Here is a 23975-nt window from a genome sequence, read left to right on the forward strand (position 1 = left end):
TATTATTATTATTTTATTTTTTTTTAATTTGGATAAACTCACTGAAAACCCAAGCAAGTAGGACTACATAGACACACGTGTCCTGTCAACAGGAAGCTTCTCTTACATAACTTCACTGACAGTTCTGGAAAGCTAAATGCGGTCAGGCTGATTTTCCTCACTGCAAATTAATAGCCAGGACAAAAGTCAGCCCACAAAGAAAAATCATTTCTGAGAAAGGAGGCTTTAAAAAAGCAGATGATTTTTAGCACGCAGAGCTGCCCTCGCGAAACATCTGCTATGACGTAGCCCTGTTCTGGCCCCAGACCAAGCATATCAATAGCTCCACAGAGTAATGGGATAAGAAAATGGGAAAACTGCCATTGCTTGTTTAGCAGCTTGTTTTGCTGATAAATGTCTGTCACTTTTCAAATAGCTACAGTGTAATTGTTTTGGGGGGAAAATATTTCCTTGAGCAGGAGGTTTGCAGGCCATTAGCTATTTCCCATCTGTGCTGGTGTTCTAAGACACCACACATACACTTTGCTCCCTATTAGAAATTATTCACAGCTTTGGATTACAAACAGGCAGCCTGAAGAAGTTTACAAATCATGTCTGCCATTAAAAAGCTTGTTCTGGGCGTACAGAAAATTTAGATTTCAGAAGCGTTAGAACCAAAATGTAATTTCTGAAGGACCCTCTACTTGAAAGTCTGCTAGAAAAAATACTTTTCATGTATCTTTTTGAAATAATGAATGACTGTACAAAAGCAATAGTTACTTGACTAAAGCAGGGTCTCATTTCATGGCTACAGAGAATATCGCTCATCCCACCCCTTTTCAAACTGTGCCATGAAAATGTTCAATTTCTGCCCGATAGCTGCTAGGACTGTTTAATATCACACAATACCTCTAATAACTATAGGCTTTCACTTCACGCGCATCATCCTAATATGCAATTACTTGAAGCAAATCTAGCTGTGCTAAAAGACAGCACTACTCTCTTACCTGCTTCAACTGAAATACTAGCTGCATTTAAAAAAAAAATAAACATTCCTTTTCAATAGGTGTTCTCCTTTCTTTTACCTCCTCCCATCAGGAAAAAAAAAAAAAAAAAAGGAGGGGAAACAAGGGGAATAATATGGGTACCATTGCAGATTTATTCCAGTGATAAACTTGTTTTGTCATTTGAATCCTTTGAATTTCAAAAAAAAGTAAATTAAAATGCAAGATTACACAAATTTTCAAACCTAGCTGCTTTTTAGACTTCACTGAATAAAATTAGTGAAAGAGTGAAAAGTTATTTGTGATTAAAAAGCGCATCAGTGGGTAACTCACACCTTTATTTACGACTAGGACTGACAGGCAAAAGAACCAACACACAGGCAGTGATTGCTTTTCAGAATTTATTGTAAAAAAAAGTAGTAAACAATAGGAAAAACACGCTCCTTTTTAAACCCACCACATATTGCTTTATATGGAAACAATGGAAAAATGTGACAGAAACATATTTACCCATTTCTGTCCATATATCAGATGATCCAAGTTACTCAGGACACGCTCATGGGAAAAATATTGGCAGTATCACAGCATATGGAAGTGGAAATAAAAAACATGCAGTATTTTCAATTGCAGTTGGGAGGCCTATTTCCTGGAGTCTAAAGATCATGTTGTTTTATCTGCTTTCCTTTAGCATAACGTACATTATCAGACTTCCATAACTTCAGACACCGGCAGAAAGCCCTGATTTTTTGCCAATAGTGACATACCCACCTCAAAGATAAATGTGGAAGTCGGAATGTCTGCCTTATTTCTGTTTGCAATTTCCTTTCCATAGGAACATGCACATGATATAGTTCCTGCTAATAGATATTTAAAGCTTGGCTTGCCCTCGTTCATTTATACCAGTCCAACCCCACTGGAGGTCCTCAGGGCAGCACAAACAGCGGAGAACAGACTTCCAACACCACGCTTGTTTTGACACAAGAAGTGCTTGCCCTACCACCAGATTCTGCGTGTTAAGAATACTTGGCAAAGATGACAGATTCTGCATTGGAAGGTGTTACAGAAAATGTAAATAAATAAATTCCCCAATTTTTAATGGATTTTGTAGTTCATATCAGAACATCTAAAGAACCTGTGTAACTTAAAGAGGGCTCAATTTAAACAGAGCCCCAGAATAATGAGTGCACGGTAGTATTTACCTGGTGTAATTAGCTTCATTACCAACTGGCGAAAAGTTGACTTAACTTCAGTTTCATGCTTAAAAGAATTAGTCAGAGAAAACTTACGTTACATGGCACCTTCGAGACCACCTCAGGTTCAAGTCAAGGGATGAACTTACACATAGGTGTGTTGTTTTAGACAGTACTTGAGGACAGAAACCAAATACAAAGAAAACAGGGCTCAGCAGAAACCTATTGATAAAACAGTACCTAACCATTTTTTTCACTGCTGCAGTTGCTGGAAACTGATTGTAGTGACCACACCAGTTTGAGGTGACTCACACAACGGACAGCCACCGGTGCAGACCACTGGGGAACATTTGGTCATTCTGAAAGGGGATACAATGGAGCAATACAGGAAATTCCATGCTGAGAGGACAAAGTCAAACATTTGTTCTCTTGCACATCATAAAAAGTATTTTTGGTTACAAATTACTATTGCAAACAATCTTCTCATAGATAAAACTAAAAGTGTCTCTAACTAGAAAGCTTTGGGAGTCAAAACCCCACAAACCATAACTAATAAGCTTTATCTATGCAAGTCCTCTCCCCTTCTGGGCTGTGACAGTCTCCTTATTTTAAGACAGACCTTCCTCTTGGTCAATCAATTCTGTTTTGGAGGAGAACACATCAGCCAGCATGTGCTTTGGGATTTCAGATCCCCGTACTTTCAACGTGTAGCAGGCATTCTCTACTTTTGCCAGACTCTGTTTCAAGGTATACAGCTTCTTCGATACTTCATAAGGTCCAGTGTTGCCAATAAAAGTAAAACCATCATAGATCTGACGTAAGAACTGGCTCAGTTCAAAAGGTGTGTCAATGTCACCATTTCCGACACTGCTGATGCACAGCCGCATCAGCTCTCCAGTTAGGTCAGCCACTCCCAGCAGGTAATCTACGGGTGTTACCTTCAGGCTCCAAGTGTGTGGTTGCTTATCCTGGGAACTGGAGGTCTGAGGACAGATCAGAACAAAGCCCAGTAAAGACAAGTAGGCAAAAAGCAGAGCAAAATGGTTCAAATATACACTAGTTTCTCTAATGCAACTGTAAAGCAATGGTAATTACAAACATTCTGGAAACTGAAATTGCGTGGCACTTAACAGTCTGATTTCAGAAGTACTATTTGCTAATCTCCCTCCAGCATGCTGTAAGGTATGAAAGCATCCTTTCCATTTGAGATGTGATTTCCATTCTGATAAGCACAATAAATGCACCGTGCTTCTATCACCTTTATTTGCAGAGTAAATGCATCTGTACCAATGTTTATTTGCATATGTCTTTTTTTTTTTTTTTTAGCTCAGATCTCAGCCTAATAGACTTAAATTTTCATTGAATACTCTGTCCAAAGCTACCAAAGCAATCAAGAATCAAGAGAGCCTGCATTACAAAAACAAGTCATATCATTTTGTAATAGCATCTTGAATTTCAAAACATTTTCTAGAAGAAGTTGATAGGTATAGTTCTCTCAGATCATTTTTATATCAGCCTAGTTCACTACATTATCTAAATAAATATTTCATGAAGAGAAGTCATCACAGAGTGACAAGTTTGCTTTTCAAGTTTCCAATACTTTTTATTTCCAAAATAGTGGTGGATGGGAAATAACATACATCTGTTTCTATTCCTTTGCTCCCACAATGTAGCATCCACTCAAATTCACCCATCTGGTCTGCAGTGTGTGTGCAGAAGTTAACAACTTCACAATTTGTGAAAATAACTGTACCACTACTGGTAAGAACCAGAGAACGTAAGCTAAGAACCTGGCCCTATTTGCAAGTATCTTACTAACAGAATGAAGAAGGGAAAAAAAGCACCGTGTCTGGCCATTAAAAATCCCTCTTCTATACTTGTTTCTTAGTATTTTGCTATTCTGGATGGTTCTGCCTACTAGGTGTTCAGTTTGCCCTAAATAAAGGTGATGTGAAATAAACAAACTCGTATCCCACTGATTTAGTTTACCACTAAACTAAATAAGTTTTGAATAAGCGAGTCAAAGCCCCCATGCCTATGTAACACCATTCCACTCACTGGCCTTATTTAATCCGATGCCAAAAATGTGGCTGAGCCCAGTCATCACATTAACCATTTCTGAAAGATATTTGTCACATGAGGAAAGAAAAACTTTTACCGTGTTTGTTGTTTCTTCCTTGTCTTCCGCTGTAAATACTAGTTGTTTATTGATCTCTTCAACACTAATTAAAGATCGTGTTTTAATAAAATACTGAAATGAAGCTGCCTCAACATACTCTTGAAGTCCTGCAAAAACAGCATAAATAAGCTAACAATTCAAACTTTACAGTAATGATCCATCCTTGATTTTTTTTCAGAAATCTTTTAAGTAAAACTATTTTAAGGTTACTAGCAGAAAAAGAACACAATCCAGAAATAACACTGGATCATTATTTAACGTAGCACACTTTTGAAGTACAAACATCAGACCAAAAGCACAGCAGATAAACATCTTCAAGTTTTTACTCCAAGCAAACTTTTCATTCAGATCCTTCTGTAATATCAGTACAAAGCATCACATTACTCTCAGAAACATGCTGAACAGCAGCTCCCCATAGCGAAGCTTGTAAAATACAGCATTTGTATGATGGAGAGTGCAAATCACTGTTTCATGAGGTCACAGACACGGGACATAGTACAGAGAGACTGCAAGTAAGTCAAAGGCAAGACAGCTGATTTGAAAAAAAAAAAAAATACATAAAGAAAATTTTCCCTTAATTCATGTTATGACCAGCAGTAAATACTTGTTTTAAAATTAATTTCCCAGTTCTTTATTTTGTAGGAATTAGTGAATAAGCTCCTTAAAACATTCAGGATAGGTGAAATTTGTGTTCAGGACAAAGCACACATTGTTACAAATAACTCCAGACCAAAAAAAAAAAAACACACACACACAACCAACCAGACAAGGCTGTGATGTTCAGCAAGATGAGCAACAGCTCTGTCCAAAAGAACTTACACTCTAAAAATAAGGCATGCAGGAGGAACAAAAGGTGTACTGGCAAGGAAATAACGATAGGATAACAAATATAGCTTGTACCAGCTTTATATGCCATCTGCAGCCACCTGTCACAACTGCCTCTCACTACCTACTTGACAGATGGTGATTTTCAGTATGCATTATAGCACAGGTGAGATCTATAAAAGAACTCGAATGTTCAGACAGTGATTTCACAGGTTCTGTCAATTTTTCCTTCTGTGCACAGGACAGGTTTGGGGGAAGCATGCGGGAAAAGTTCATGAGCGGAAGATTGATGTTGGCACTGCTGGTGGAAAAAAAAAAAAAAAAAAAAAAGCAGAAATGAACCTGGAGCAGACAGCCATGGCAGGATGAAGCTAAAAAGTTTTGAAGACAAAAACAATACATGTGTATCTGACCTAGGGACGGAGAGAGAGCCAAAAGAGGAAGTGAAAGGAACAGACTGTAACGTGACAAATCTTAGCAGAAGAACAATTCTGAACAATTTTAAGGGGATAGTTTCACTTTGGGAGAAGCAGAGAGGTGACACTGTGGCATCATGCAAGAAGGCTAGGCTTAGACAGTAGCTTTGCCAGTATGTAAAGTGAGAAAATTTGGAGGTACCCAAGGGTACCAGAAGTAGAATCCTGGTTCCATTAGAATAACGATAAAAAGCCCAACTGACCACTACAGGGCAAGGATCTCAGCCTATGGAGATAAGCAGATAATTTATTCTTCATTGGGATTAAAGAAAAAGTCTAAATCAAAAAGAAGGGAGCATCGATTTGAATAAAAGAGGAAAGTGGAAACGCCCAGGAAAACTGGAGGAGACCTCCAGGGAAAAGGTGACTGTGGGCCTTTCACATTACAATCATAGTAACGTATGCTGAATGACCTGCATTTTCTCTTTTTAAAATATGTATTTGCAGGGTGAGTGGATGCAATTCAGTACACACCCTTTACGCTTCTATACAGCAGCAGTGGGAAAAGCAGAACCACCAACCAGAGCCACACACAACACTGCTGTTCCCAAGTGAGAACATCCTACTACAACTATTTGTTGTACACAGCTGTAAGGGCAAATAAATGCAGTAATTTAATCAGCTGAATTCAGGTAAAGCATTTTGGGCACAAGTCATTGAAGAATACTGGAGAAAAGCTATTCAGGATCTTCTAAGATTAATAACTTCAGAAGTTGCAGAGAGGTAGATCCATCACCCATTCTTCTCCTGACTTAATGTACTGACATAACACAACCGGTAATTCATTGTGACATTTTGGCTTTTCCTGTGGGTAAGCTATGAACTACCATACTGCAGCACTTAACATGACATCTGTGAGAATCTCTCTGCCACCCGTGGAGATTACCAGCTATGAAGAATCAACTTCGCATTTACCCAAGTTCTCAGAGAGATCAAATCAGCTCCCAAACTTCTCAATATATGTTCTCAAGCAATGTTAACTCCCATCTTTAACTCATTGCAGTTTAACTCCTCCACACATATTTTGTTCTTTCCCAGGCTGTTTGGCTCCTCCTTATATTTCTTTGTGTGTGTATATATATATATATTTATATAGACATACACATGCCCACATTTTTTGCCTCCTCTCTTCCCATCCAATCTGCCTTGATCCACTATTTTCACTCCAGTTTAACACCACCATACAGAAGTTATGCACACATTACGGTTTGTCATTTGCTTTTACCTTTCACGCTTAGCAGATCTACCTCCCTGTATTTATAAGCAAGCCTTACAAAACTTTATTTGACATTGTTACCATCGCAAACAGACTGGTAACGACTTCCCTGAAAAAATATTAGTATTTTAAGCCCTTCTTCCAGACATAGCCACAACGTAACTTCCTAATGACCCCAGACCTTGAAATAAGGTGTTTTCATGTGCAGGTAGAAGGATGTTTAAACACGGTATGTTTTAGCTTAACGGAAGGACATCCGCTAATTTCAGCAAATAATCCCCAAGGTGAAAAACCCCATCCCATTTCACTACACCATCCAACAATACCTTCCCCTTGTGCTCGTTTTGGATTTATTCCAAAGTTGGCTTCTTTACAGATTGAGTTGCCAGTAATAGAATCGTTCGTAAAGCTACTTTTATGCAATATTTTTCTAGCATGCACTCACAAAAAAACAATAAAGTGTTGTATTATTTCCACTAGCACTTGTTAATATTACAAATGTAAGGTAACACTTAAACATTTTGATATTTTATTACATTTACACAAACAGCTTGCACTAGTGATAAGTTAGTCACACACTCTTCCATATTTTGAAAATATATTTTCTACATAAGAAATGGAAAGTTACACTGAGGTATCTTCTGAGCACCTATCTATAATGGAGATTTTGTGCCTGAAAAATTGTGCATTTTTTTTCCACGTGAATCATCTGATGTAAAAGATATTTACCCTTGTCTGCGTATACAAACTCTGGGAAATATCAGATAAGCAGTTTTTCTAAGAAACTCAGTGTTGTACTAGCAAGAAATCAGGATTCTTTCAAAAACCCAAGTCATTGGAGCTCTCAAGCCAAGAGTCAAATTAATGCGCAAGGGGTAGGAAAAGGTAATTCTGCTTTAAAAATGGGTAATGAACTCTGTAACTGGAGGAGTCAGGTAAAGGTAAAAAATGTAATCCTACCTGATATATATATATACATATGCATATGCCTGTATGCACGAAATTTTAACTTTGAATGACAGATCGAACAAGAGGTGAGTTTCCTCCTAACATTTAATTTACTCAAATTTCCCTGAGATGATTGAGGGATTGGAACATCTGTCCTATGAGGAAAGACTAGGTGAGCTGGGCCCGTTTAGCCTAGAGACGAGGAGACTGAGAGGGGATCTTATCAACCTCTGTAAACACCTGAGGGAACAATCTAAAGCCGATGGGGCCAAACTCTTCTCAGTGGTGACAAGTGATAGGTGACAAGGGGCAATGGGCATAAATTGAACCACAGAAGGTTTCATTGCCATACGAAAAACAACTTACAGTTCAGGTGATGGAGCACTGGAACAGGCTGCCCAGAGAGGTTGTGGAGTCTCCTTCCTTGGAGATATCCAAAGCCCACCTGCATGCAATTCTGTGTAACATGCTCGAGGTGACCCTGCTTGAGCAGGGGGGTTGGACTAGATGATCTCCAACCTCATTCATCCTGTGATTCTGCAATTCTCATTTAAGCATCAGTTCAGCAGTTAAAAATGGGTTAAAACGGATTTCATGCCTCTCAGTCCTTGAAGTTAACAATGTCAATGCGGTTAGCTTCCTGAACAACCTTCATCTCTGTATTTCTTCTTAAGCTAATCTCCTTCTCTCCCTTCAACCCTTCGCTTTCCTCTTTCTCTACATATTTTTACCCAAACTTGCCGTCTCTGTTAAGGGATAGGAAACAAGTAGATGACAGCCTGTGTTATCTTCCCCTGCTCCTCCACTAAACCATGCACAAATCATAGGCCAAAAGCAGCCACCAGAAAGATGGTAGGAAAATATACAGTTAGTTACAACTATTTTCTTCTGGCATCACAATATGATGGGTAAGGTACATTATTTACGAGGAGAGTCACATGAAACTACCCAATTGCAAACTCATTCCAAAATCCAAACAGTCGCAACTCTATCTGATCACATTTAAGCTGCTAGGTTACCCTCTCTTAAAAAGGAAAGGAAAAAAGAAAAAAAGGAGTCACATTTTTGTGGAAATTCCAAACTGAGAAAAAAAAAACGTTAAACTGAGAGCCTTTATTACTCAACTCTGCAGACCATGGGAAAGATGGTAGATTTAAAGAACCCACTGCTACTAGCCTGTTGATCAATGAATAAGAGAACTGGTAAAATGAGTAATTAATTAACCAAGTATATCAACTGAAATAAGTACAAGCAATAAATTTTAAAGTATTAATATACAAATTAAATCATTATGCTTTAAAGTTAGCATCCTATTAAGATGAAACTGACAATTCACACCTCAGCCATTTCAATTTGTCTGCAGCTTTGGCAACAATTCCCTAGATTCACAGTTCTCTTTCCACACACAAGTGGTAAAAACTGAAGTAATTAATCTAAAACTGCGGCTGTGAAACAATCCAACAGCTGTTTAGTTGATTGTGAGTGTGAAGTCAAAGGTTAATTTTATAACAGCATACAGAAAGAGTATGAAGCCAGCTATCCTCTGAGAGGCTCACGACATAGACATCCTGTTGTGAAAAAGGCTTAGAAGAATTTTAATTCCACTCAGGAACAGATTTTATACAATGGGAGTAACTAGCAAATACAAATAAAATCACAAGAGCAAAATGTCCATAAAAGGTTACAAATTTGAATAATACTTCTGCTATTTCCATTCACTGAGTAATACTTCAAAACCTGAGTCACTATGACAGGGAGACATATGTACAGTCCTTGAATTTTGAAAGGATCTGGGAAAGAGAAAAACACAGTTAAATCCATATTGGCATAAACATGCTGCTCCATTGTAACAATTCAGTTTTGAATCAGTTTGGCAATCAGTGCAAACAGAGATGGGAAAGTTTGACAGAGAAATAGACTGTGCTACCTTATATTGATTACTAACAAAATGTAACTAAAATAAGAATGTATGTTAAATCCGGCAGTGATCTGTCTAAACTGGTTTACTTTTAAATCAATAACTAAATTGATGCAAATTTCTCTCACCAAGCCCAATGTTTTATTGATTATTCAGTTGCTACTTGACTCATCCACAACCACCCTAAGGCTCTGTTCCCTTCTAGCTGCATGCCTTGAAATGTTGCGTTTCAGATGCCTAAGCGTTAGGACTGTTTGTACTTTGCTTAAAGTTGAATACACACCAAAGTTAGGGAAAAGGAAAACCCAAGATTAGTCTTTTTTCCCCAATAACTGAATAAACAAATACATGCTCACTGTTAAATATGCACGGGTGCCTGTGAGTTAAATCATTTCTCAAAGAGGCACAAATACCCTGCAGAGAATATTTTATTCTCTCATTGCAGAGAACAATTTGAGTCTTTTTTTGTTATTGTTATTAGAAACATGTGTACATATGATAAATGCTAGTTTTCTTGTAGATGACTCACTGTGAATGAAAAGTTCACAACCTTTTATTTTGACTACTTGAAGAACCAAGGGATGTATCATGGTTACTTTTTAACAGAATGTTTTGTTCTTGAGGGTTTTTTTGGTTGGTTGGTTTTTTGTTTTGTTTTTTTTTAAAAAAAAAAAAAAAAAAGAAAAAGTGAAAAACTCTGGAGATGAGCCAATGCTCTACATGAGTTCTTAAATATATATAAATTCCTGTGACAAGTAGTCTTCCTGATCTTTGACTACCTCCAGTTCCTCTGAGAACTGATATCCAGTTTTAAAGTCATTCAGTTAGAGGGCAAATTTTACACTAATAACAGCCTTGAGGGCAACTGTTCAGATACCAAAGAAAGGAAGCTCTGAGTCAGCCAGTATGCTCGATGATCAAAGAAGGAAGAGCACCTACCACAACACAGCTTTCTCAGTTTAAACCCAATAAAAAATCCTCCTCAAGATGAGGCTTTTTCTGTGTGAAAGTCCTGACTAACCTAACCTGATAAGAAGTCCTAATGGTAGCCACATATTCTCATAAATACAGATCAGTGGAGATGACAAAAAAGGCACATCATGACCCACCAACCCCTATTTCTCACCATGTGACTGTAAAACAAAAACCTAATGATGATGTGCTCTACTAGCTGTTTCCTGTCATGGAGCTTCTCTATGACACATTCTCCTGTGTGGTTTTAAACATAAAAAGGAGTGTACATTTTTCTCTAATCTTCTCTAATTCTCCAGCAGCACTCAGTTCCCATAAAGGCTGGAGAGCTCCGGTCTGTGAATGACTGATGTTAACAGCTGGAGGATCTAAAACAACTCCTGAGTCATTACACAAGGACTCCTCCATTTGCTAACTACGAAACTAAATTAAAGGACAATGTCACAGGTTTCAGACTGTCACGTAAACAACAGCAGTATTTCCTGTAATAGTGCTGCAGAGCTTCAGGACAGTTAGATCTTATGTTAGAACTAGGAAATGAAAACCTGGCCCAATCCATAGCACACATCTTTAGGAGATTGTATATAGCTGCTCTTATGCTGCTGAATTTAAGGAGTATGGTGAACCCAACAGCTCCTCCATCAAACATGGCATGCTCTGTGTGAGCACTGGTCATGTCCAACCCACATTCATTTTCCCAGGTTTAAGTTTTTGTGAACGGATGTACAAATCCTGCAGCAGAACATAAAACACGAGAGGCTTTGCAATTGCTGAGTGTTTACTTTCCTTGGAAGAACCTAGAAAAAAGGCATGAGACAGAAATAAACAAAGGGCAGTAAAATGCAACAATCTGAAGATATCTAGTTTCAAATAAGCAACTTGCAGGGTGAAGAGAATCAGTCTGACAGTTTGTTGGCACACTTGGCAGTGCAAGAACATCAGAGAAATGGAGCAATAAAGAAAGCAAGCAGAGGAATTAACAAAGTTATATGTAATAAATATTGGCTTCTTCACCGCAAATTCCATTAATTTTTCAGTATAATCAGGAAACTTTGTTTCCATTTCTGGCATTTTACCTCTCACCCACAGCAGCAAAGAGATGAACTTTAATTCTTCAGCTACATCCTGTTCCTGTGTTATTATGTTTTCCCACCATCTTGCAGAAAGCTGATTGCTTCCTTCATGGATAGCTTTCCTTTCATGTTTTAGGTGTATTTAAGTTTTTTTCCTGGGTGAGACATTTCCAACCCACGACACCCTTCTTCATGCAGTAAAAAGCTTTTCCTTTGTACATCACCCATTTTATCACAGTTTTTGAACTGTAAAAGCAAAAAGTTCTACTGTTTCTGATGTGCAGAACTGTTCTTAACCTTGGTTTTATTTTAGAAATATATATATATATATATATATATATATATAGGAAAAGGCAGCTAGCATAGATCAAGTACAAGATGTTCTTTCTATCTTGTGAGTGAAAAAGGTAAGAACAAAAGAGCAGGTAATACAAAAGTCATTACACGGACTGTTCGTTTAGTTTGTGTTCTAAGCAGAATCCCTTTTACAATACCAAAAGAACAATAGTACTTAAACAAGTGATTAGGACATCTAAATCTAGCCTACTTGGACAGACCTCGCCCATCTCCATATTATTTCTTACAGCATCAAGTCTGGCAGTACTGCATAATGAAATTAAAATATGGTCCTCTAGCGCAACTAAAGTATTTCCTTTTCATCCATGCAGACTAAACGAACATTGTCCAACCCAACAACGTAATTTGTTGCTGTATGATTAGACTCCTGAAGCGACTCTAGATGGGACAAGAGAGGAGACAAAAATAAGCGACGTTATATCGTTCTCTCAGAACACCAATAGTGCCTGCACAAGATAAATTGTGAGCTAGACTGCGTCAATGCTGAACTTTTACACAGAACTTCCCGCACCATCATGGGCAGCAGCAGTCACGGAGCAATAGCTTTGACAAGGTGCTGACATTTTACAGCCTCATCATCTAATCCTATTCGGAGCAAGTGCAGACATGATAAAGAGCTAATGAGCTGCTCTGTGCAATGCACCCCATTCACCATTCCTGCTAGCACAGACACACAGCAAACAGCAAGGTCGGCCAGCAACGTTTGTTACACGTTCTCACCACCCTACGCTGCGTTAGTGAGGAAGCCCCCCAGAAAATCTGGGTTCCTCGTTCCACACCAGGTTTTATGCACTGCTACCAGCTGTGCAGATAACACCACACCTAGGCTTGCTCCGAGCAGAACCTAATGACCTCATTGTATAAACAGCAACGTGCAGCTTAAACTATCACTCCTAAGAGCTTTCTCGGACAAATTGCCATTGAGAAAACAGTGTAACACCTCAACAGCCTTATTATTCTCACACTGCACCTATCCTATATTGCTAAGGGACAAAAAACTGAGTAAAGCTTCAATCAGCTGGAGACTTCATGTTAGAAAGATACCCCACTCATCCCCACACACCAACCCATCGCACATCTCTTGGCGCCCCTCTGCTTTAGACAAGCTTTGTACTTATACAGAATAAATTTAGATCGTACTTAGAATAGTTGTATAAATCCTAAAACGTCACAGGGCATACCCTTTCTGGCCTTTAAAGCTTACACAGGTTTTCTTCCTGTCTACTACTGACATTTTACGTGAATATTTTAGAGTTTATATATATAATCCTGAAAAGTTTCCTCCCTTCGCTCCATAAATTCATAAAAAACATTCTCGGCCCTTTTCTCGCACAGCACCTCACAAGGATTTTAAAGCAACAGTACACGTTTCCTCACAGGATATATAAGGTATACACTGCGAAGTGGGGCAAAGGAGCAGGAATTCTATATTACAAATAGTAAAGCTTTAAAAATATCAACAAAGCCGAACACTTCTACCAGAACAAATGAAGAGCTCCACATTAAAAAAAGACTTCATTATTTCAGTATCTCTTTGTTTGCTTGTTTAATCATCCCCTGGGACAATCTGTACTGTTAAGAAACGTGTAGAAAACAGTCATCAGTTTTTGTTGTTGTTCAATTAGTGCTATACTCAGTGTTTGAGCTCATGCAAGTGTCCTTTGGGGAAACGTCCTGCGTGCCATTAGCACTATTCTTAATGAGGGAAAGCATGAAACTCCTTTAGTGCTCTGCCAGAATTGTTTTATCTTCAAGTCAAAAGAACAACTGCTTGGAGTAACCCCAAAAAAAGCATTCAACAATTGCAAGTGGCAAACAATATTCCCAAGCATTATACTCATAGTACTGTTCTATTTATAGGCTAACAGTTATTATACTGAATAAAATATGTATTAGGCAGCTTTATTATGCAGACAGTTATGACTCCCCAGTTAAGGCTGCTACAGCAGTTTCCATTATAAGCCCAGTTTTGATCCCTTTTACTCGTTCTGAGAGACGTAGGGTGGGGAACAGGAGGATGTTTCATGTTTGGTTTCAAGACAAAGGAGAATATTTTTAGGAAGTTTGAGGTTAATTGGACATGCTGCTTTTGAGATATGGGACGTAGGCGTTTCTTTATTCTTTTTTGAAGAAAAAAAGAGTGTAACTTTTAACTAGTTCTCCAGAATTTCTTTAAAACACAAGGTCAGTATAGAAAACTAGGTGAAAGCCAAGATTTACAGCTCTAGGAAATGCATGAAGACAAAAGATCTAGCACCTTTCCTAGCTTTGTATTCAGAAAGGCACGCAAACTGCTTCCACTGTGAAAAAAGCAAAGCAACAATTAAAACATTAGACTTAAAAACAAAACCAAAAGCAGCATTCTTAATTCTTATCATTGTTTTCCCTCCCAATTACAGTTCTTCCCAAACAGCAGGGGGCATGGGGTTTCAGCATTCCCTCTCACTGTTTTTCTTTACCTAACTGTCCCTTCTTTCTTCATGTCTCTAGGTTTTCTATCTCAGCTTCATAATCCGGACAGCAAGCATCTTCACATCTCTGTCACCTCCTTGATCCCAGCATCAGCTCTGTCAAGATCTACAAGTCTTTAAGCCTGCACATCCCTTTTTTTTTCCTTCCATACAACTAACTGAAGAGTGGAGGATTCAATGAACAAGGTGAGGGCAAAGCCCAGGCTAAAAGATTGCATTTCATACCTGTCATACACACAAGCTCATTTAAATGACGCCTAAAAGCATTCCTTGTCTTCTCAGTGGCACACACATGTTTTACATGTGTAGCAGAGGTCTATCATAACCTGGCCCATTCTACTGTGGTCAGATATATCTTTATCATTTTAAGAGACATACACATTTTAAGAGCTCATATTTAAGACACTGGTGACAAGTTTTAGAAATGCTGATCTGTGCCTGATAGAATATTTTCAGTTGTTTTCTGAAGAGCTTATTCCATTCCATTTTGATGCTAACAGATATCTTTATGTAAGTCAGAAATCAATTATGAAGGAAAATTAGTGTAGCTAATTGTGTATGAGTATTTACTAAACAAAGCAAGCTTGAACAGAAACTTCTTGCTAATTTTTTTTTCCTAAGTTGTTATTGCTGGCTCAAGTTTACATACCTTTCATATATAACTAACTTTTCAGGTTGGTAGGGATGTATTTTTTAATATCTAAGAACAACTTTGTTTTTAATCAGAGGAGAAATATGGAAGTAGAAACCTAGCGTAAGTTTTGTTCCCTTACATTATAGGACATGGGTACACATAGAGGTTAAGAAAAGTTCCCATATGTCTGCTCTTTAGGCATACTCTTACATTGAGATTAATGTTAGCTAATCCCAGGTGAGCTTCCCCTCAGTAAAAACAGCTGTAGGTATGGCTCTGAATTTACCCATGGGAAGCCCCATACTATGAAAATAAAACTCTTGTGAAGCTACTGAGTGTGGTAACTGGTTACCCTGTAATAATTCTGCCCACATGGCAAGGCTGACAGCTTGTACTGTGAGGTCTCACAAAGATCCGTGAGGTAGCACACCTCAAATGCTGCCATTACACAGATAGCCAAGAATACTACACGAGTCACAGGGCACTAACTTCACTGGTTTTTCAGGCAAGTTTACAGGTCTTAAAAAACTTTTCAAAAAACTGTGTTCATAAAACTGAATGAAAGGATTCCCAGCTTTTATAAACAGAACTTAAAATGAAAATCCAAGCACTTGAACTAGCATTATTCACCATTTGAGGTCACTTGTACTGTCAGAGTTCTGAATCATCTATTCCTTTTCATTGCCTCATTACAGTACTAAGCAATAAATAGCAGCAAGATTCACACAGGCTGTACGTGGCTCTTAAAAGAGTAACTACTCATATTTAATCCGAACAACCCAACGCACCACAAGTGGCTGTGGAATTGGAGTCATAGAAAACTAGCACGGCAAACTTGTTCTGTTTCAGAAGTTCCAAACTGAACGTTCACTTAAGAGCTGACTCACTTATCTATGTGAACTTAAGTTTATGTAAAAGTTAACTTGGGCAGTATTTATCTTGTAAAATACTTCTCTCCACAGATGTATTCCCTCTGGATTATAGAATTCTTTTTAGACAATTAAATTGGGGCAGATCTTCAGTTCTCCTCAACTGAAGTCTTGCCCGAACAAGAAAAGATATACAGGATTCCAGTATGTCTAAAATAAGATAGGTAAATGCAAGATAGTTTTATAGCATAACCAGTATGTCAGAGAAGCAGTTACAGATTTTACTCATATGTTGCCACAAACAAGGCAAAAGACTTTTAGGTAAGAATCAGATTCAGTAGCAAAGAAATGTCATTTGTCAGCAAAAGTGATGAAAGCACTGATACTTAACATCTCAAGGATGTTAGTAAAGGCAGTATAAACTGTCATTTAATGCTTGGAGCACCTAGACAGAAGCATATTCCAAGTCTTCAGAAGAGAAAAATACTAATTAGAGATTTTAAGTTAACTTTATCAATTCACAATGGAGTCATTTCACGAGTTAGTCACACACATGCATGCACACCCCACACCCCCCAAGTTATAACCTTTTCAGCTCAGGTAAACGAGCATGTTGCACATACTCCTCTAAGTCACAGAGGAGCAGCCAGTACGTTTGTTAGAACTACTCCCAGCTTTAGTTTAGGTCAAGGTCCAAAGCTTTCCAGCTGCAACAAATTCTTGTTTAACCACAGTGCTAACAGGACTGTAGGACAACAGCCTCTCCAGTACCAAAGATGAATCTGAGTCCTGATTTGTAAATATGTATTGTAGATATGTTTGTAGATATCTGCTAAATTCAAACCTGCTGCATGAGGAGAAACCACTTTTAGGTAAGAAACGGAGTTTAGTGCAAAACAGAATATTTTCCCTATTTTAAAATAATTTACCTGGAGATATAGCTCTGTGGAACTGATACATGTCTTCTCCAATTAGTTCTTGTGCAACTTGCTTAATCTTTCGTCTGACAGCATCTAACTTGACTTCAGATTCATTTAGTATTTCTTCCCCATTGGGAGCACTGCAATCATAAAGCAGAAACTGAAAAAGCAGCTTTCAGAATATGATCAAACAGTTGAAAAGAAGTTAAATTTTCATTTACTAATACATATTCAATGACTTCAAGAAAAAAATGTAGTGGAAAAAGAAACTAAAGTTTAAACTTTAACACCTATTGTAGATTCCAAAAGAAAGATTTTGCAGATTGTTACTGTGAAAATAATTGACCAGCGAAACCTAGTTCTGGTAGCATATTTATTCCAGATAATAATTGTAACAATTGCTGAAGAGGGAACAGTAAGAAACACTTGCAAAGGCTTCAAAAAAGTACTCCAGAAAATGAGCAGCATTTACAGAAGTTCATTAACCTCTCTAAAAAACGTCAGCGTTTTGTAATATATTACAGAGCACATGTGACATACATATGGAGTTTTAGAAAGTAGTTATGACCTATGTTATTAGGAAACAACTGAAACATCTGATTTACAAACAGCATAAACTAAACTTACCTGCCAAGTATATCTGATTTCCTTTTAAATCACCTCTCCCCAAACCCTAAATAATCTATGTGGTCTATTAGGCTTGCAGTCTATTTGCGGACTACATATAGACTGGTCTCAATGAAATGTTCAAAAGCAAACAGATTTCTGAAAGTAAAGCCACATTAATGGCTAACAGCAAAGGAGTGGGAAGTAAAAATAGAAGCATGGGAAGCTTCCACTCTCCTCAAAACACAAATATCTTAAACAGGTATCTAAAATTCAGAGTAAAGGGGAATTTTGTTGTTCTTTTTGTACCAGTTCCCAGCAGACCTGGCCCCTGCAGTGGGGCTATTTACAATCAAGGCTGTAGCAGTTACTAGAATTATCATAATAACTCTTCGCAGAAGACCAATTTAAAAAGGGAGCAACTTCCTAAACTCTATTTATAACTGTTACTACTACAGTACCTATAAATAGCTGCTACTACAGCAGAAGTGTGCTGGTAAGAAAGAAAAAATAAATCTGGGAGAAGGAACAGGGAGATCCGTGATAGCAGTTACACGTAGGACAAGTAAACATTCTATACAACAGGCTATGCAAAGCTTCTCATTTTCCTGTTTTCTATTTTCTCCATGGCTTTCAACCATTGCTTGAAGGTTCACGAGGACACAAAATATATAGAAGCTCAAAACTTCACACACGAGCCTCTTAGGTTGCAGAATGTAGTGAAGTAAACAACCCAAGCTGCCCCCTCCTCCTTGCATTGATGACCTAGGCTGGGGTTGCAAAAACCAAAACAGGGAAGTAGAAGCAGAGGCAGCTAACCTGAAGGGAGTGTGCACATTCTTCTCTCCCAGCTTGCTGGAAGCTGGAAAGCTCCCATCTGCTGAGATACTCTACTACTTTGATCCTATTTAATACTTCAGTAAAACCAACTACAAAACCTGAAGCAGCATCTATTCATTCTCTAGCTGGAGTGTGTGTTCATTACCTCATATCCACCTTAAAGGATGTTTATGGGAAAATAATTAAATCTTTCTCAAGGAAACGCTGCAGCTATTCATCACAAATAGAGAAAACACTACAAGGCAGCTTCCAGGTTTCTGTGAACACCTTTGCTCTCAGTGTGACTCACCTGGTAAACCTGTGGAGCAGAAATATCGTTCGTTTGCTTTCAATAGTTATATCACGACTGAGCTTCACAAGCCGTTCATATTTGTCATGCCTGGTGTCAAGCTCCAGCTGAAACGCTGCGGAGTCAATGATTACAGAAACAAGCACGGTTAGCACAGCACGCAGCGTAGGAGAAAAGCAGAGATCCTGTGCCACAGGAACTGCTGTGGGGCTCAGCCCCACCAGCCTTTTCTCTGGGGTGCTTTTTTGCAGCGTGGGCAGTGCTGTGGAGACCACCATTGCCCCCTGCCTGCCGGAGCTGCTGTGCGACAGCTGCCTGCACATCTCGCATGGCTCACCACACAGCAAAGCCACAAAATCATTTCTGAACAAAATACAGCAAGTCCCATCATGCAGGAACGTGCCTAACAGAACACTCACAAGCACGCAGGAACCTAGCTCTGACTTCTGGCTCTTCAAAAGTCTCTTTGAGGAATGGACCCGTATCCTTACACAACTGCATGTCTATGAAACTTCAGTTTTGAATAGCAAAATTCATCAGTAATACCACTTCTGTTCAGTAAGTCAGGTTTAAATACATGTCAACAGTGATGATTCTTTAAGCAGCCCAAACCACTGTAAGCTAAAATACTTGTTTTAAATAGTAAAATCTATTCTTCCATAGTTCTGTTCAGAAAACTGAATTAGATTTTCACCCAAATATACGAAGACAATTCAGAAATAAAACCCTGCAATCATTAGTAAACAAGACTCATCAAGTTAAAAACAAACAGACTAGTGAAAAGAAAGCTTATATTTTATATCAGAACTAGACTTGGCCAAAAGCCAAGTATTTTAACATCTTTAAGAACTAGAAGTAGCAAAGCAACATTATTTAAAATAAGATTTCTAACTTTCTAATTTACTTACTGTAAATTCTCTCTGCCTAACTAGAACGAAGATGAAGAAAGAGAGTATGCGTATCTACTTTTCTTAGTTAAAACTATGAATAATAATGTTTCACATATAACATTAACATTTTATAGGCTATTATTCCACTAAATAAACTGTTAATAGATACTTAAGAGAATTTAAACATCCTGCATAACTGTGTGAGGTGTTAAAGTGTGCAAGGAGATGCTAAAAAAAAAACACAGAGGTTACTTTCTTAAAGGGTCTACCAAGTGACTATCCTTTAGAAAAACATAGCAGTTCACAGACAAGCAAGTTTATATGAAGCTAAAAACCTGTACTTCTCATTGCCTTGACAAAAAAATGGATTCTCTTTTTTCTGTTGTTTGTTTCTCTCCCCCATCTTCCTCTAGAACTCTAGAAGAAGCCATAAATGTTCCTCCTGATCTTTAGATCTTTCATATGCCCTATTGGTGTGTCTCCACCAAATTCTGAGAGTTAAGTCCACCACTGACTTATCGTCAAGAAGAAATATTCCATCACTCCAGGGTATAAGCACCAGTGGAATACATAGCGTGGATCTTTGAAAACTCAGGATAAACTGCCTCTCTTACTCTGTTCTGAAATTCACCAGACACCACTGACAGGATCACATGGGAGAGGAGGAAAAAAAGGGTTTTTTTGAATTCAAATTAATAGCACTTCAAAAAAAATGTTACATTTGAGGGTGAAAAATTAAAGTTGAAAGTACTGTACTCAATTTAGAGTACAAGGGTATGTACATTATTTAAGGTAAAAATTCAGGGGTTGAAGTTTATCATCCACCATGCTGACTTATACAGGGGAAAAAAAAAGAAACATCTGTTTAGAGACAGCAAGGAAATTACATGGTGTTAAAGGGACCATCTATAACAGTCATCCAGCTCTTACTTCTTCACCCTTTTCAGCATCACGAAAGAAAAGAGGGGAGACAAGGAAAATTTTGCACTGAGATTTAATCTGGTCACAGTATTACATCTCCTTCCTCTATCTGTTGAGGCTTCTCAGTTCTGAAGACCACCTTTCCCGTGCCAGGGCTAAATTTAGTTAGTTAAACTAAATTCACAGGAAATTAAATGTGATTTAAATCCTCTGAAAACACTTTGGTTTGAGGAAAGTCTACATTTGCTTATTTAAAGAAATGGAAATATAAGCTAGTTTTACAAAGGCACTTAAAGTGAAATAAGTGTCTACAGAAAGATCTACCTTATTTTGTTAAACTCCCATTCTTAAAAAGTGCACGTATAAACAGCTCACAACTCACAAAACAATGCATCCAGATTTACATTTGACAGCTTAGTCACCTGTGCAACAGAGCTAGGGGTAACAGTTAAGAGCCTTCTCGGCCTCCCCACAGGCAGCCACCTCCTCTTGTCACCACTATGGTGGAGATTTTGCACCTGTGCAGGTCTCTTACATTTCTCTGCCACCAAAGCACCTGGGCACCTTTTGTCTGCCTGAACATTTCTGCAATTTACTTAGCATCAGGTTCAGCATGAGCAGGGTGGGCAGCGGGAACAGGAGAGTTAAGATGAAAAAGGGAACAAGTCGTGAGTCAGGTGCAGCCATGCCAGATCCAATTCTTGAGACTTAACTGCATAGAAACCAAAACACCAAGCTCTAAATGTATGAAGCAGGAATCCAACTAGCTTCAAATCTCCCCCCCGCCCCGAGAAAGTTGGCTTATTCCAACACTAAATACATAATTCCTAGCAAATTCCACAACACACATTTTTACAAACTGGCTTTCCAAATTCTTACTTACATTTAAAAGATGTCATCAAAGGCGAAGACGGATTAACATTCTCTTTTTCCTCCTTTTTTTGACCCTGTGGGAAATTGTCATGCTTTCGTTTTCTGAACCCACCTGATCCTATTAATAGAAGAAAAAAAAAAAACTAAAATAGTTTTGCCAGAACATAAATAACCTCGGAATGTTGTCTTCGGAGCCTTTATGATTCTATCCATATTTTACAGATAGAATGAGGTAACCCCCTATTACCAGCTGATGTCACCTCCACATCACCATGCCACTTGTTCCACTACATTCCTAGCGAAAACTAGAAAAACTCCTACCAATTTCAGTGGATGAGCACACCAGGATCCCAACTCTTTATTCATAAGCTGTTCATAGCCTTTTATGTTTTATTTCTGTAAGGGCACCGCTGCATGGCAAATCTTGTGTGATCAAGGGCCTACAGGATTATACCTTTTTAAAGAAAGTATTTTAGATGCAGAACTTAACAGAAATCATTAAAACCAGTACAAGCGGTAGTGATTTATTGTACAATAACTGATTGTAACTTATGTTATTGGTCTTCTGTAAGCAAACAGACCAACGGCTTTGGCCGTTTCCCCCTTTCGCCATTCCCTCACCCCAGGTAAGCCACCCGCGTTCTAACGGCTCCCCCCCCGCTATAACCGCCACAGCCGTGCCCTGTGCCCCCGGGGGCCAAACCCGGCCAACTCCTGCGCCCAACCACACCCGTTCAAATACGCGGAGCTCCCTTAACCCCCCTCCAGAAGGGGACCACAACCGAAAGCTCCCTAAAACCACTTAAAAGCTGCGAGGCTCCCCCGCCGGCCGGTACCTTCCTTGCCGCTCATCCTCGCCCCGCCAGGCCCCGCCGCGCCGCCACCAAGGCCCCCGCGGAGAGGCGGCCCCGCCGGTGCCTGACGGAAGCGCTCCCGGGGCATGATGGGAGTTGTAGTCCCGGGAGGGGAGGGAGGGGGGACACCCCTGAGGCAGCACTGCCCTCAGGGCGGGGCTCGGTGGTGTAGAGGATGAGAGAAAGGGAGAAAGGGAGGTGTGAGGAGTTAGGGTAGGGAATAATAAATAAATAAATAAATAAATAAATAAACAAACAAACAAACTAACTAACAAACTAACAAACAAACTAACTAACAAACTAACAAACAAACAGTGAGAAACCTCGGGACAAGCCGACAAGGTTTTCCCAGACGCTTAGGGTTATTACACTGAGATGTCGCACAAGGGCTGCGTGTGGCTGTGCTCCGCATCCAAGGTCCATAACAGATCTCATACCCGAAAACTAAATAAATAAATAATAAAAAATATAAAACCCAGGAACTTCTTCACTCCCTTCACCCCTGAGGTGTGCTGTCCTGGGCAGGGACCTCCACTAACGCCGCTCGCAGCCGGTGCCCCGCAGTGAGGCGCTTGCTCTGCCGCAGTGCTGTCAGCAGAGGCCACCTTGAAGTGGTGCCCAAGCTGAAGGAGAACGAAGCTGTCCTCCTCCAGGAAAGCCTGAGTCTGATACCAGCCCAGCTGGACACTGTGCAGGGCAAACACAGCCAGCTGAGGGGCTACATAGCTTTAGAGAGAACTGCTATCTTTGTGATGCCCCCCCCCCCCCAATTTAAATAACCAGCCGGAGGATGTCTCGTAACACCACAGACAGTCCGAGCTGGAATTAGCTCCGCATATCCTTTTGTTTTTAGCTCATGGGGTTGCCTTGGAGATGTAGGGCTTGGCCATAACGCTCTCTGTCATACTGAAGCGTTCGCGTTGGGCGATCCAACCCTGAGCGCGTTTGACAAACGAGCGAGTGAAGCGAAGTGACAAAAAAGCTTACGAAACTGTCACAGGGGGATTGCATAAACCGGGGTCAGATGTTGGGTCTGAGGCTGTTACACGACCGAGGATGTTTGCAGCTGGCTGACGAAAGGAAGCAGGAGGTCAGCTGGTCCGCAGTTGTTATAACAACAACCTGTTATGTCTCTTAGGCAACAGGGATGCCCGCAGTCTTTTGGCAGGATGGTTCGGGAGGATGATTTCCTCTTTTCCTGGAATAATGTTTGAAAACAGCAAATGCTTCTCACTCGGCTGGATGTGGGAATTCTCATGGAAGCCGCAGGACCCTGCCAAGTGCTCACAGAGCACCGTGCAGCCTGTGAGCAGGGCAGATTTGGGGAATGCACCGCAGAGGCAGCGGACGCGTAGAGGTGTGTGACAGAACCTACAGGGCTGCTGCACCATCCAGCTGCTACACACAGGGAGAGACCCGACGGCACGCTGCCTTTCATCCTAGTGTTTAGTTTATGTCTTCCAAGGGAAAACTGGCAAGTGACGGGCGATGAATAATGTACCTATGGGGAAAGTTTGTTTCTAAACATGAACAGTTAGTGCCTGGCTTATGTCTGGGTGGGTGCGCTGGCGATTTCATAAAGATTTCCTTCTACTGAGGCAGCCACATGAAAGAATTGCTTTGGAGGAATTCGAGGTGAGACTATCTTTATCCTGCATCTACATCAACACC

At 39.5% G+C, this 23975-nt stretch overlaps 1 protein-coding gene across 1 annotated transcript; it reads right to left on the reverse strand.

The window, feature by feature from the left end:
• Positions 1 to 1370: 1370 nt before the first annotated feature.
• Positions 1371 to 22418, reverse strand: TSNAX (translin associated factor X). The gene is made up of 6 exons (XM_084515619.1): positions 22287 to 22418; positions 21461 to 21568; positions 18767 to 18881; positions 17041 to 17171; positions 4332 to 4459; positions 1371 to 3156 (listed from the first exon to the last, which is right to left on the reverse strand). The coding sequence occupies exons 1-6, from the start codon at positions 22390 to 22392 to the stop codon at positions 2782 to 2784; spliced, it is 963 nt and encodes a 320-aa protein (XP_084371745.1). The 5' UTR covers positions 22393 to 22418; the 3' UTR covers positions 1371 to 2781.
• Positions 22419 to 23975: the final 1557 nt, after the last annotated feature.

Source organism: Aythya ferina (assembly GCF_964211825.1).
Source record: "Aythya ferina genome assembly, chromosome: 3".
In the NCBI taxonomy this organism is placed as follows: domain Eukaryota; kingdom Metazoa; phylum Chordata; class Aves; order Anseriformes; family Anatidae; genus Aythya; species Aythya ferina.

Excerpts from the sequence above, each read along its gene's own strand:
- TSNAX (XM_084515619.1), bottom strand. The coding sequence starts at position 22,392 with ATGCCCCGGGAGCGCTTCCGTCAGGCACCGGCGGGGCCGCCTCTCCGC. Across the intron at positions 17,172-18,766 it reads CTGCTCCACAGGTTTACCAG|TGCTCCCAATGGGGAAGAAA; the intron begins GTGAGTCACACT and ends TTATGATTGCAG. Across the intron at positions 4,460-17,040 it reads CCACAGAGCTATATCTCCAG|GACTTCAAGAGTATGTTGAG; the intron begins GTAAATTATTTT and ends CTGTTTTTGCAG.